The sequence below is a fragment of the Gadus morhua genome, chromosome 15, assembly GCF_902167405.1.
Source record: "Gadus morhua chromosome 15, gadMor3.0, whole genome shotgun sequence".
In the NCBI taxonomy this organism is placed as follows: domain Eukaryota; kingdom Metazoa; phylum Chordata; class Actinopteri; order Gadiformes; family Gadidae; genus Gadus; species Gadus morhua.
In genome coordinates this window covers 3192417-3205023 of record NC_044062.1, presented here as the reverse complement: position 1 = coordinate 3205023, position 12607 = coordinate 3192417, and the positions used below count along the sequence as shown (strand labels likewise).

At 42.7% G+C, this 12607-nt stretch overlaps 2 protein-coding genes across 2 annotated transcripts; both read left to right on the top strand.

Moving 5' to 3' along the window:
• Nucleotides 1-813: 813 nt before the first annotated feature.
• Nucleotides 814-9640, top strand: cilk1 (ciliogenesis associated kinase 1). The gene is made up of 14 exons (XM_030379034.1): nucleotides 814-999; nucleotides 1548-1801; nucleotides 2151-2205; nucleotides 3179-3300; nucleotides 3407-3486; nucleotides 3599-3731; nucleotides 4688-4859; nucleotides 5126-5293; nucleotides 6185-6568; nucleotides 7162-7361; nucleotides 7844-7989; nucleotides 8236-8352; nucleotides 8452-8568; nucleotides 8744-9640. Exons 2-14 carry the CDS (start codon nucleotides 1701-1703, stop codon nucleotides 8893-8895), a joined length of 1947 nt encoding a protein of 648 aa, XP_030234894.1. The 5' UTR covers nucleotides 814-999; nucleotides 1548-1700; the 3' UTR covers nucleotides 8896-9640.
• Nucleotides 9641-10268: 628 nt separating this feature from the next.
• On the top strand, nucleotides 10269-12509 carry LOC115559880 (glutathione S-transferase). Its single transcript, XM_030379031.1, has 7 exons — nucleotides 10269-10418; nucleotides 10544-10644; nucleotides 10779-10830; nucleotides 11152-11284; nucleotides 11422-11563; nucleotides 11858-11983; nucleotides 12168-12509. Exons 2-7 carry the CDS (start codon nucleotides 10558-10560, stop codon nucleotides 12306-12308), a joined length of 681 nt encoding a protein of 226 aa, XP_030234891.1. The 5' UTR covers nucleotides 10269-10418; nucleotides 10544-10557; the 3' UTR covers nucleotides 12309-12509.
• Nucleotides 12510-12607: the final 98 nt, after the last annotated feature.

The following is a 12607-nucleotide window of genomic DNA, read 5'->3' as shown; positions in this document are numbered from 1 at the left end:
CAGGCGTAGACAGAGTCCCCGGAGAGATAATAATTATACCATGACAAGAATAACAACAACTACAAGAAAGTAAATATGTCGTATTTAAAAAGATTTCGAAAAACTAAACCTAACGAGAAAAAACGGTTATCGAAAATCCATCCCCCTCATTCACCGCTAAGCCAGTTTAACTGAAAGTCCCGCCCTCTCCCTCTCGCCAATAACGCTCATTTAGGGAACCCTAGGAACGAGGTTAACTACTGCCAGGGCGTGGATGTAGAAGATGTTCATCCAAAGCTAGAAACGTTATGGACGTTCAATTTGTGTATGTAAATGTTTCGCTTAGCCAGGACCCAGAAGTACTGCAATGTTATGGCTAAACTTCTCGGGGGGGCGGCACAGATCCTGGGCCGGAAACCAAGGACTGTTTTGTTTCCTATTTTGTTACAGATATTTTATTACAGAGTGAATGACGCTTTCAATAAGGTTATGACTTCAGATACTTGTGATTTACCTTCCAACATATAATTTATTACAAAATAAAGGTATGTTTTCTTTTTGATATTATCCTCAGCAACAGAAAAATGCCCTCCTGGGATCAATAAAGTAATTTTGTCTGCGTTTTGTACAGACAGTGTTCTATATACCATATCGTAGGATTATTCATCCATTGGATAAGTAGAATCACACACACACACACGCACACGCACACGCACACTATCATTTCCAATTAAGTGTAATGTTTTACCTAGAAATAATCCGCTTCTGAACACTTGTGCATGCGTGTTGGTCGCCCGCCACTAGGCGGCACCATCTCTTTATATCACTCGGTATACCGTCTCGCGAGACAACGCGAGATTGTTATGATCCCGCCTGAGGATACAGAACCTAATGTTCGTTAAATCACTGCTGTGTTGTGAGCAAAGACTTGATATGAATACACAACTTTAATCATGACAATTAATCCCTCCGGTTTACGGATAGTACGATATGGCTGCATATAGCATTCACAGAAGAAGGGTGAGGATTGAATTTGTGTTTGTGTGCATTTCATTTAACGTTCATCCTAGTCAGTCGGCCCCCACCAGAGAGAAGCAGCCCAATGTAAACACTTGTGTTTACATTCGGTTTGCAAATAGTGTATGTATAGAAAATCCGGATTATTACTGTTCCTTAAATCCAAAGATCTACAAACGTACCAACCTTACAACGAGTCTGGTTTAGTTTAGCCCATGCGATCAAATATAACGTCAAGGTTTTTATATTAATATAATCATACATAGCAATTATTAAAACCAAACACGGATGGACAATGTTTTTAATGAAGTGTATTAATGCATAAATTGGTAATGAACAACGTATCAAGTATGTATTAAGGCTATTACATGATAATGTAAAGATGCAACTATGACAGCGAATGAATGTATGATGAATGTAACTTAACCCCTTCCTGTTAAGTTGATGTATGGTCTTTTTATCATTTAAATAGTGTCTGTTTATAACTTTGAAATGACAAATGTTCATCATAAGCATACTTATGGTGTTCACAATCTTCTCCCTACCCTTAGGTGTAAGGGTGGTGCATATGGCAGCATGCGTTCGCCAGCTTTGGACAGTTTCTACTGCTGTTGTCCCAGCAACATTTGGTTACACTCGGCAGTAGAATATAATAAACATCACCATAGCCTACTCATAGACGATGTTGTGGTAGGGGACTCACAATGAATCGATACACGACTATCAGACAGCTGGGGGATGGAACCTACGGCTCAGTCGTCCTCGGCCGCAGTCTGGAATCGGGAGAGCTGGTTGCCATAAAGAAGTGAGTATTATTGAGCCTCATTCAATTCCTAATGACCACCATTCATCCACTGCCCTCATTTACACACACTGGCCAGTGGGGAAAATGGAAAGAAAAAGTCAGCAATTCACAAAATGACAGTTTTTTTTTAAATAATAACAAGCCATAATAATAATCTTTCTGACTAACTATAATTTATGTACAACTTTCTATCATTTTTCCATTTTTGTGATATTGTGTCTATTTCAAGAACGAAATCCCAAGTACCACGGGTGGAAAAAGACAGGAGTAGAATAAAGTGAGGCCTTCTCAAGTCTCAAACCGTGTGTTGACATTTTGTTTCTCAACCCCTGATTTTATGTTTTTACAGAATGAAGAGGAAGTTTTACTCCTGGGAAGAATGCATGAATCTTCGTGAGGTCAAAGTAAGTCAACCATTTAACTTGTTTTTATCAAGAGAATCGTTATTAACAGAAACATTCTGTATGTAAGTGTGTAGGCGGAATCAATTGAACTCTTTCTTCAGGAATAATGATTTTATTATTATGCAAGTGGATTATGTCATCTGACCTTAATTCGTTTTTTTGCCCACCCCTGTCCTTCATCAACAATGATTAACATTTTCCCAAGGCTCACAATTACAAAACAGAAAATATAGAAGGTGATTCTTGTGTGCGTTTGGCTATTATCTCTGGATTCTGTCCCTTGCATTCCTCTTTAGAAGTTAAAGCGGCCGAACCATTCCCTTTAGAACGTTGTAGCCTAGCCCTTAAGGGCTTATTATGGTCCCACGTTCACGCGACGCAAGGGGGTTTACGGACCCCTTACGTCCTTGCGGACTCTCCTTGCGTCCACCGCAAGGGCCTGACGTGCGACTCCCAAAAGTGTTAATCTTACATTGAGGCGACGCAGCAGCAAAGGCTGTGATTGGTCGGCTTACTAAAATCCAACGAAGAACCATGAAGGTTCAGGATTGCGTCAAGGCGTCTAAGTGGTCATTGCGTTGCGTAAACGTGGAACCATAATCAGCCCTTTAGCATCTCTGTGCGGTTATTGAATACAGCCTGTTAAACCATAAGAAAAACTCCCAAACCTGCTGTGGCTTCTCCCTTACCAAATGTAGAATTGTTAAACCTATATCACTCCAGTGCATGATTAAAGTAAATCTCTTCACTTTCTCTGATCTGAAATAAAGTTAGGCTCCTGCCGAAAGTATAACTCCACTTTTGGAGTGTTTAATGAAGATACTTTTCTTGAATAATTCTTTGTATAAAAATAGACACGCTTTCAAAATGTGCTGCAGTGGTTCAGTATTGTGTCCGGCATGTTGACAGATACTTGAATATGGTCAGCTTCTGGTGAAGGTTGGTAATCTCATCTTTTTCTCTTCACTTTCAGTCCTTAAAGAAGCTCAACCATGCCAATGTGGTTAAACTCAAGGAGGTTATTCGAGAGAATGACCACTTATACTTTGTATTTGAGTACATGAAGGAGAACTTGTATCAGCTAATGAAAGACAGGTATGTATTCATTGATTTATGTTTGACATGATGCATACCATACCTTTGTTCAAATATATTTGAAATCTATCAATTCAGTTTTTGATCTGATTTCCTCTTTTGCCAGGGCTCGTTTGTTTCCTGAATCTGCTGTAAGAAACATTATGTTTCAGATACTTCAAGGGCTTACATTCATTCACAAACATGGTGCGTCTTATGTTGGTGTCTTGAGCAACCATTTATTTTTGTGTGCATTCTCCACTCTAATGCTAAATCTACTTTACGCCCCCGGGTTAACCATACAATGTGGCCTGTGTAGGATTCTTCCACAGAGATATGAAGCCTGAGAACCTCCTGTGCATCGGACCAGAGCTGGTGAAGATAGCAGACTTTGGGCTGGCTCGGGAGATCAGATCTCGCCCTCCGTACACAGACTATGTCTCTACCAGATGGTAAGTCTTCTCTTCCCTGTTTTTCAACAGGAACAAGATCTTATCTTGTATTGTGCTCTCGTAGGCGCCGCCCTATCCCAGTGGGGAACACTTTTTTTGTGCAAGGATATTCTTGTGTTGTAAACAAAGTCAGGGTGTAGTTCATCTGGCATCTTTGCTAGTTTGATCCGTTACCACTGCAGTACAATACATGGAACTCACCCATAATTAGTGTCACATGCTCTATACTGGAACCCTCTAGAGCTCCCTCCCTCTGGCCATCCGAAACGCTGATACACTCCTTTTCAAAAGTCAGTTTAAATACCATCTCTTCAGGACCACCTGCGACATCCGGCAAATCATCCTCCGCCGTCTTCCACCCTCTCTCTCTTAATGTGTCTATAGTTGTAGTGTTGTTTATGTCACGGGTAGCGGGTCGCAGGCAGGCAGGTAGGACCCAATAGCAGACAGTTCGGGTAAAGGATAATCTATTAACGAAAAAGGCAAGGAGCACCGAGAACACAGGTGACGCGGGTAACACCGGAGACACAACTCACCACGAACTACAATGATCCGACAAGGAACAAAGGAAAGACAAGGGCTTAAATACTAAACACAGGGCACGCAACGAGTAACAGCTGACACACATTAGGGGAGGCGGCAGTTGTCACACAGGAGGGAAACTTGACCGGACATGGGGAGAAACAAGACAGAGATACCAAAGTAGAACAGGAAACACACCAAAACAAGGAAACAGACAGACCATGACAGTTTATTTGCCTTTTGTTTGAGTGTCTGTACTGTCTGCATGAATTCCTTTTTGGTGAAGTGTCTTTGAGTACAAAGAAAAGCGCTGTGAAAATCTATTATGATTATTATTATTATTATACCGGTTTCTCCTATTGTGACCCCTGTGAAAAGAGACTTTTGAGATAGCAAGTAAGGAGCTTAGTGTCCCCCCCCCCCCCCTTCCCCAGGTACCGAGCCCCCGAAGTGCTGCTCAGATCCGTGTCCTACAGCTCCCCCATAGACCAGTGGGCCGTGGGCTGCATCATGGCCGAACTCTACACACTCAGACCCTTGTTCCCAGGATCCAGTGAAATAGACACCATCTTCAAAATCTGCCAAGTGCTGGGAACACCCAAGAAGGTACGCAGTTTTACCGTGTGTACATAAATGAGCTGTTAAAGTCATACTTCATCTCAACCTAGGCCATCATCGCAATCATTTCTTCATTTGGAGCCTTTATTATTCGATTTTCTACTAGCAATGGCCAATTGGTTTTTAACTACTTTTGCCTTAGACACATCATGCATCAATATATGGCGTACTCTCGGTTATCTTTCAGGATCTGCCCAGCCACAGCCCAGTAAGTGTGGGTAGTTTTTTTTATTTCTCCGTCCTCTACCTTCCAGAATGACTGGCCAGAGGGCTTCCAGTTGGCAAGCTCCATGAATTTCCGCTGGCCCCAATGTGTACCGAGCCTTCTGCGGACGCTGATCCCCAACGCCAGCGCTGAAGCCATCCACCTGATGAGAGATCTACTGCAGTGGGATCCCAAGAAGAGGCCAGCTTCTAGCCAGGTAACGTCGAGTTGTGTTTCTGTCGACTCAAGTCTTTAAAAGCACTGAACAATGACACAGGCGCTGTCACACCAAAATTGTACCGGGGGCGAAAATTGTACTGCTACGTAATACGCGTCGAAACATCGCGTTATCGATCGACGCCATTGTCCGTTGCCAGGCAGGTTGCAAAAAATATTTGCGCTCATCAGGACGAAATAACATAATACCGATAACACTTGTTTTTACTTTGTATTTGTATTGTATTGAATTTAGCTAGTAAACTGAGTGTTTAAAGTGTATCGTAGTTTATATTTGGATTGTATTTAATTGTTTAATCAAATTTAGCTAGTAAACTGATTGTTTAAAATGTATCGTAGTTTATATTTGTATTGTATTTAATTGTTTAATCGAATTTAGCAAGTAAACTGAGTGTTTAAAGTGTATCGTAGTCTAGCTAGCTTGGGTTAATTTAATGTAGATAATAGACGACATCGTTCGACGCAATCGTCCGTTGCCAGGCAGCGTTCGACGCGATCGTCCGTTGCCAGGCAACGTTCGACGCGATCGTCCGTTGCCAGGCAACGTTCGACGCGATCGTCCGTTGCCAGGCAACGTTCGACGCGATCGTCCGTTACCGATCGTCAGTTGCCAGGCAGGTTTGGAATTTTCGCACGCCGATTACGTAGGCGGTACAATTTTCGCCCCCTGTACAATTCTGGTGTGACAGAGCCATATTAGGGAAGGTGGCTCTTGAATAGCCCTTCCTAGCTTCAGGTGGTACCCATTAAGCTAGTGGCCTCACCCATCCAGGGCTTAATACTACAATAACACACCAGCCAAAGCAGGAAGGGTGGGGTCCTCACAGACACAGGTAGACGTGCCCTCACCTCTCTCCGCCTGCACCCCCAGGCTCTCCGCTACTCCTACTTCTACGTGGGCCAGGCGCTGGGCACGCCCCAGCAGATCCTGGACCAGGGCAGGCCCCAGCCCGCCCTGGTCGCGCCCCAGCCCCAGCACATTCCCCACCAGCAACCCCTCCTGCTCCAGCCGGTTCCCCCCAACCAGCCGCTGCCGCCGCCCGCCAGCCAGCACCCCCCCCACCCTCCCCGGCCGCTGCAGCCGATCCAGCCGCCGCCACCGCCGCCGTCCGCGGGCCACCAGGCCGCCGTGTACCAGCGGCACGGTGCGCTGCCGCGGGGGCCGCCGCCCGGCCACGCCCCAACGCCGCAGGAGGCCCAGCGGGCCCCGCAGGGCCACCTCCCGTACATCACGGACAAAGGCCTCCCGAGCAAAGTGAGCCTGGGCCCAGCATTACCCGTTCGTTTAGCCACAGGGGTGATGGCAATAAGAAATGGGATTTAAGTAGCGCTATTCTATGGCTCAAAGTCGCTTTACACTGAGGGGCGGTGGTGGTGGTAGAACAAACAACAGACATACAGCACTGACGCACGTATGGATGGGTGGGCGCTTAGAGAAGGCAGTAGAGGAGGTAGTAGAGAAAAGATGGGTCTTGAGGCGTGACTGGAGAACTGGGCGGGACTCTGAGTCTGATGTCTTTGGGGGAAGGGAGTTCCAGAGCCTGGGAGCTGCCCTTAATGTGCGCACTTAATGTACGTTGTACTTATTCATAGTACTTAATTGTGCAGCATCTGCAGTAGCTGCTATCAGTGCTGTATAGGGGGAATGGGATAGCCTAGCGATTGTTGGTACTTCGGTTTGGTTCTATGAACATCTCTACTGCACCGACAGCGATATATTGCTTCACTTCTTATGACAAATGTACTTATTGTAAGTCGCTTTGGATAAAAGCGTCTGCTAAATGCCCTAAATGTAAATGAAAATGTTAATGACGGTGCATTGAGCATTTTATTTTTTTCCTGCTGAAGCTGAGACCGGATCCGGAGAACGGAAGCGCCCTGAGCTTGCAGACGAAGCCCAAGGCGGGCCGGCGGCGCTGGGGCCACAGCACGGGGCTGCTGAAGGCGGACGACTGGGAGGACTACGAGGACACCGAGCTGCTGCCCCTGGGGGGCAAAGCTCACTACTCCGTGGAGAAGCCCAAGCAGGGAGCGGAGGCGGCCAGCAGGTTCCGGCCTTTTGTTACGCGCGTGTCAAGAGATCGGAGCTCAATTGGGTTTTTGCTGTGCAACTGTGTTCCAAGTTGAAGAGTGAATGTCACCAGGTCTTTGAGCTGCTTCGCTAAATATCAAATAAGTAACAAATCCAAAATGTCATAAACATATATGTTAACATGAACGAAGTCCCTGTGCACAGCCTTTTGATTCTCAGGTGCCGGTGATGTGCAGCCAGCAATAGTATAAAGCGAGAAAAGTTTAAAATCACCGCACACTGGTAAGCTGATTTATTTATGTAAACCATGCGTTTACATAAATAAATCAACCTACCAGTGTGCGGTGATTTTAAACTTTTTTTGGCTTTATAAATATTACATGTTTGATCTTTAAACTGGCTTCAGTGGAGTACTTATTGAGACAGATGTTTTGAACCCTCCTCTCTACAACACATAAACTACCGTCTCACTGTCGTGTAATTACCGTCTTTTCTTAGATATGGAAATGCTCTGGATTTCAGCCGGCCTAATGGCAAGGAAGAGAGTCCATTGAATCTGAATAAGGCTTCATCCACGTACCTGGAGCCTTCAAGAACTGCCTCTGCAAAGCAGCATTACCTAAAGCAGTCCAGATATTTACCTGGTAACAGCATATTTCATTATAAATAATAGTTCAAACTTGTTGAATAAGTCCTAATAGAATCTGATTTGCCATTGTTTTGTTTTTGCATATTTTATTGTCTTGTATTCTAATGACTGGCAACTTGTTTTTGAACAAACCAGTGCATTATGCAATTGTAACGTCAGATTAAATGTCAGACTATTCCGACAGTAACGTATTATTGCATTATCATATCCTATTACATTTCCTTTTATTGGTTTCTTCCAGGAATCGGTACCAAAAAGAATCAGACGGTGATTTCAAACAAAGACTTGAGTAGCAGCCACTTGTGGGGAAACCACAGCATTCCCTTTGGAGGAACGCTCCCAAACAGAGGCCTTCATGGTAATGCAGCAGTGTGTTTTCCACAGCTTTCCCAGACCCCTATTTCATTCACACGGGGCATGTATTAATAACTTCTGTTATTTTTCAAATTGTCTGCAGGCACCAATACAATCCCCAGCGGATACGTGCCAACCTATCTCAAAAAGGAGCTTGGTTCTGCTGGACACAGAGGATCACCAATGGGATCCACCTTGGATCCAAGTTACACAGCATCGAGTTAGTAATTCATTTGATGGTTGTGTATTATCTTTGCGTTGTTTTTATGTATCTTTGTTATCATTTCCGACTGTGGCTCTTTGTTTTCTCTTTGTGGCTCTTCGTTTTCATTTCTGTGTTGGTGTGGATTCAGTGTTGTTTGAACAATCCTTTCCCCTGTTTGTCCTACGTTTAGATTATGCAACGTGGAGGTCCAACCGAAGTCACGTGGGCACCTCCTCTTACGCTCCCTCTGCCAGCAAAAGCACCCCCGGTCTGGTGCCTCACCCCCCCGCACAAAGCCTCCATGGGAGGAGAGACTGGTCCGCCAAATATGGGCACCGCTGACTGGCCTCATTACCTTGCATGGTTCAAGGGGTTTCTGTGTGCCTCAAAAAAACTCTTTCCCTCACAAGAGTAGGCATAGGTGTTACTGATGTTACTCAAACAATGGCATTTGTACATATCTTCTGTATAGCAATAACTTGGGTTTTATTCGATGTGTAATATGTACAGTATGTTGTGCGATGTGTTCTTTTTAAGTGTATCCAGTTCGCCTGGAGAATTTACCTGTTTTAAAATGTTTCTGATTCGTATTTCTTTATTAATATTACTGTGCTGAATCAGTTGTACTGAAGCCATACTATTTTTATGGTATCAACATATCATTATTTTATTTTATCCAGTTTACATGGGCCAGAGAGTATTACCAGACCTTCCTTTGTTGTTATGGCCTTCAATCATTTGTTTAGTTTCACAGAAAAGTTGCCGATCTGCTTGAAAAGATTATTGATAATATAAACATGTATTCACTTTGTGTCTTAAAAAATATATAAAAAGTGAATGACCATTTAATTTATTTATAGATTTTACTGTTTTGTTGCATTTTGTGTGCGTGTGTATCTGTTTGTTACTTTTTTGACATTATATTTTATATTAATTACTTTTATACTTAAGATGTATGCTTAAAATGTATTTTATACTTGTTTTGACGCATTATAACATTATTAATGCAACTTTTGGCACCAATTTCGAGTTATGCCGGTGCTTTATTTCAGTGACAAATAAATTAAAGGAAATTATGCTGACTGATGCTTGGTTTACTGTGAATTATTTGGAGGTGGTCGAAACATATTATTTTAAAAAAAAAAAAGGTTAAAAAATTACGGCAGACTGCCACGTGCAGCGCCTCATTTGGATGTGTCTGAAGTCTTGGAGCTTGACTTCCCTACGTTTCTCCTACAAATGGGCCTTGAGCTTGTTTGGAGGTTCTAGCAGGGGAGCAGCTACTGGTATACCAACGATGCTCGTCCGCCGGGATACGTCCACTAGCACCGAGCGCGGGGCTTCGGGAGGGACACACATGGAACGGAGGGAGGAAGGGGACACCCGCCTAGCCAGCCAGATCAGCCGAATCAACCCTAGCGATCAATGGGGTGACAGATGTCGCAGCCAGATCGCCCTCACATCCAATGAGTGCAAGCGGGATGCGTGTTTATATACCTCTCTGTGTGCATACTCGTCTCAGTCAAGGTTTTACATTACGCTAATTACTTTTTTGCATGTATTGTTAAGAAAGTATTGTGAGGATTAAATAAACATGGACGATTATCGTCGTTGCGTTCCCGTAGGTGTATTTATTAAAACAAATACCAGTTAGTTATAATTCCCACAATGCATCGCGAATTGGCCTATTTGTCATTGGCCAGGAGATGTCGACGTTTCTCAGTCCATTGGTCCACTGCAAGTGTACTTGCCCATTCTTGGAAACGGAGTATTTGGTCAGTCGACATCCAGATCAACAGTTGCATAACAAGAGTAGCGCTGTCAAGCTTCATTGTTCACTATTTTTTTTTGCGAGTTTGGTTAAGGTTTGTAGAACTACATATTTGTAGACTCTAGAGAGCCTTTTTGCATTTCATAATGGATATATGTTTAGATATAGATATTATTAATGCCAATAATGTAACATATTTGTGTTACAAATGTATTTAAGGTCCTGTAATAGCGATGTCTGGAAAAGTTGTGTTGCACTACTTCGATGGGAGAGGAAAAATGGAATCAATTCGTTGGCTTCTTGCAGTTGCTGAAGTTGAGGTGAGTAAATCTTTGACACACGATTGGGACGCATGACGGTTCGGGAATTTTAAGGAATGTTTAATAATGCATATAGCCTACTGCGCGATTGGTAGGCTACTAGTAAATACAATTTCTATTCATTCTATTCACAGTTTGACGAAGTGCATTTAACAAGCCGCGACCAGTACGAAAAACTTCTGGCTGGTAAATTGGATGCAGAAATAATCTCAATAAATCATCTCGTGCAAATGTCTCTTGTGGTTGACAATTCTAACCTTTGCATATTCTATACATTTGGCATCCGCCTTTAATTTCCGCCCATTGGATATTTGCTGACACACCCTACTTGTTAACAATTAATTTACCTCTGACCTACAATATCATGTTTTTTTCCTATTGTGCAGCCAATAGGACACCTATTATCACAATGCTGTTTCTGATATGTTAGATATTTGTGTTTGTAACTTTTTTTTTAATCATGTTTTTGAAGATTTCCCTAAATAGTTTCACGTTGTTTCTTGGTAGATGGAGTGCTCATGTTTGAACAGGTCCCAATGGTGGAAATTGATGGCATGCATCTTGTTCAGACAAAGGCAATCTTGAAGTACATTGCAGAGAAATACAATCTAAATGGAAAAGACATGAAAGAGCGGGCAATGTATGACATTAATAATATTATACATGTTCTTAATGTGGCAAGTCTTATGATGTTTTTTTAAACAGCCATGCCATTTTTGGAGCATTATTTGCAGCAGTCAATATAACATGAACATCAATATTTGTTTTACTTTTCAGGGTCAACATGTATTCTGAGGGGCTGATCGATCTCATGGAGATGATCATGATTTTACCCTTCACACCGCCTGCAGAATTGAAAACCAAGCTGGAAACGATAGAAACAAAAGCAACAGGCCGCTACCTGCCAGTGTTTGAAAAGGTACCACAACGACATGTAAATCATAAGAACAGAGGGGATGCTGCTTCCTTCGGGGGGAGGTTTTATGCCATTAACACATGCCTTAAGTGCTCCAAAATCCCCAAACGTTGCACTTAAACATATTCTGCATATAAATGGGGTCCCTTTATAACCACTGAAGTTATTAGCAGGTCAAGTGTGATGTTTTGAGCCCCAAAAGAGTCACACTACGCTTTTGAAGTTCTATTAATTTGGCATTTGTTATGTAAAAAGATCCAGTAACCAACACATTTGCATGTGTGATTTAACCTGCAGGCGGTCTCTGGTTCCATCTTCCTGGTGGGTGGACAGCTAAGCTGTGCAGATGTCCAGCTGATGGAGTGTTCCCTGATGTTAGAGGAGAAGTTCCCTGGAATTCTGGCTCAGTTCCCCAACATCAAGGTGCAGCTTACCCTCATGTTTCTAAGAAATTGCCAATCATGCTTCTCGTTTCATAACTACTGAGCAACAGGTCAATTGTAAAATATAGTGTCTAAGAATGCATTGTATCCCCACATTATGGGTCAAATAAAAGCAATGATTTTTGCTTAATTGATTGCATATTGACTCATCAATTTCCTTTCAGTCTTTCCAGGGCAGAATGTCAGAGAAACCAGCTATTAAGAGATTCCTGCAACCAGGCAGCAAGAGGAAGCATCAGCCAGACGATGCTTATGTGAAAAACGTTTTTGAGGTTCTCAATCTTAAATCGCCAGTCTTTCGATAGAGATACACATTTCTTAAGCATCTCGAATGCTTAGTTCATTAAGCCAGACTTATGTAGATTAGTGATTGGTACAATTATTATTTCTTCTTCGATAATGCAATACTTATGAAAGAAATCGCATAGCTTAATAGCAAATTTAGTTTCGAAACGTGAGTTTTAAATTTTACACGCTTGTCATGATTAAAGACGAATGAAGTTGAATATTTTGTGTTTATTTTCTGCATGCATCAATTCCATACGAAAGCATTAGTAACCAGCTGATGTTGAAATGTTGCACATAAACCTTTATTGCAGCCTTT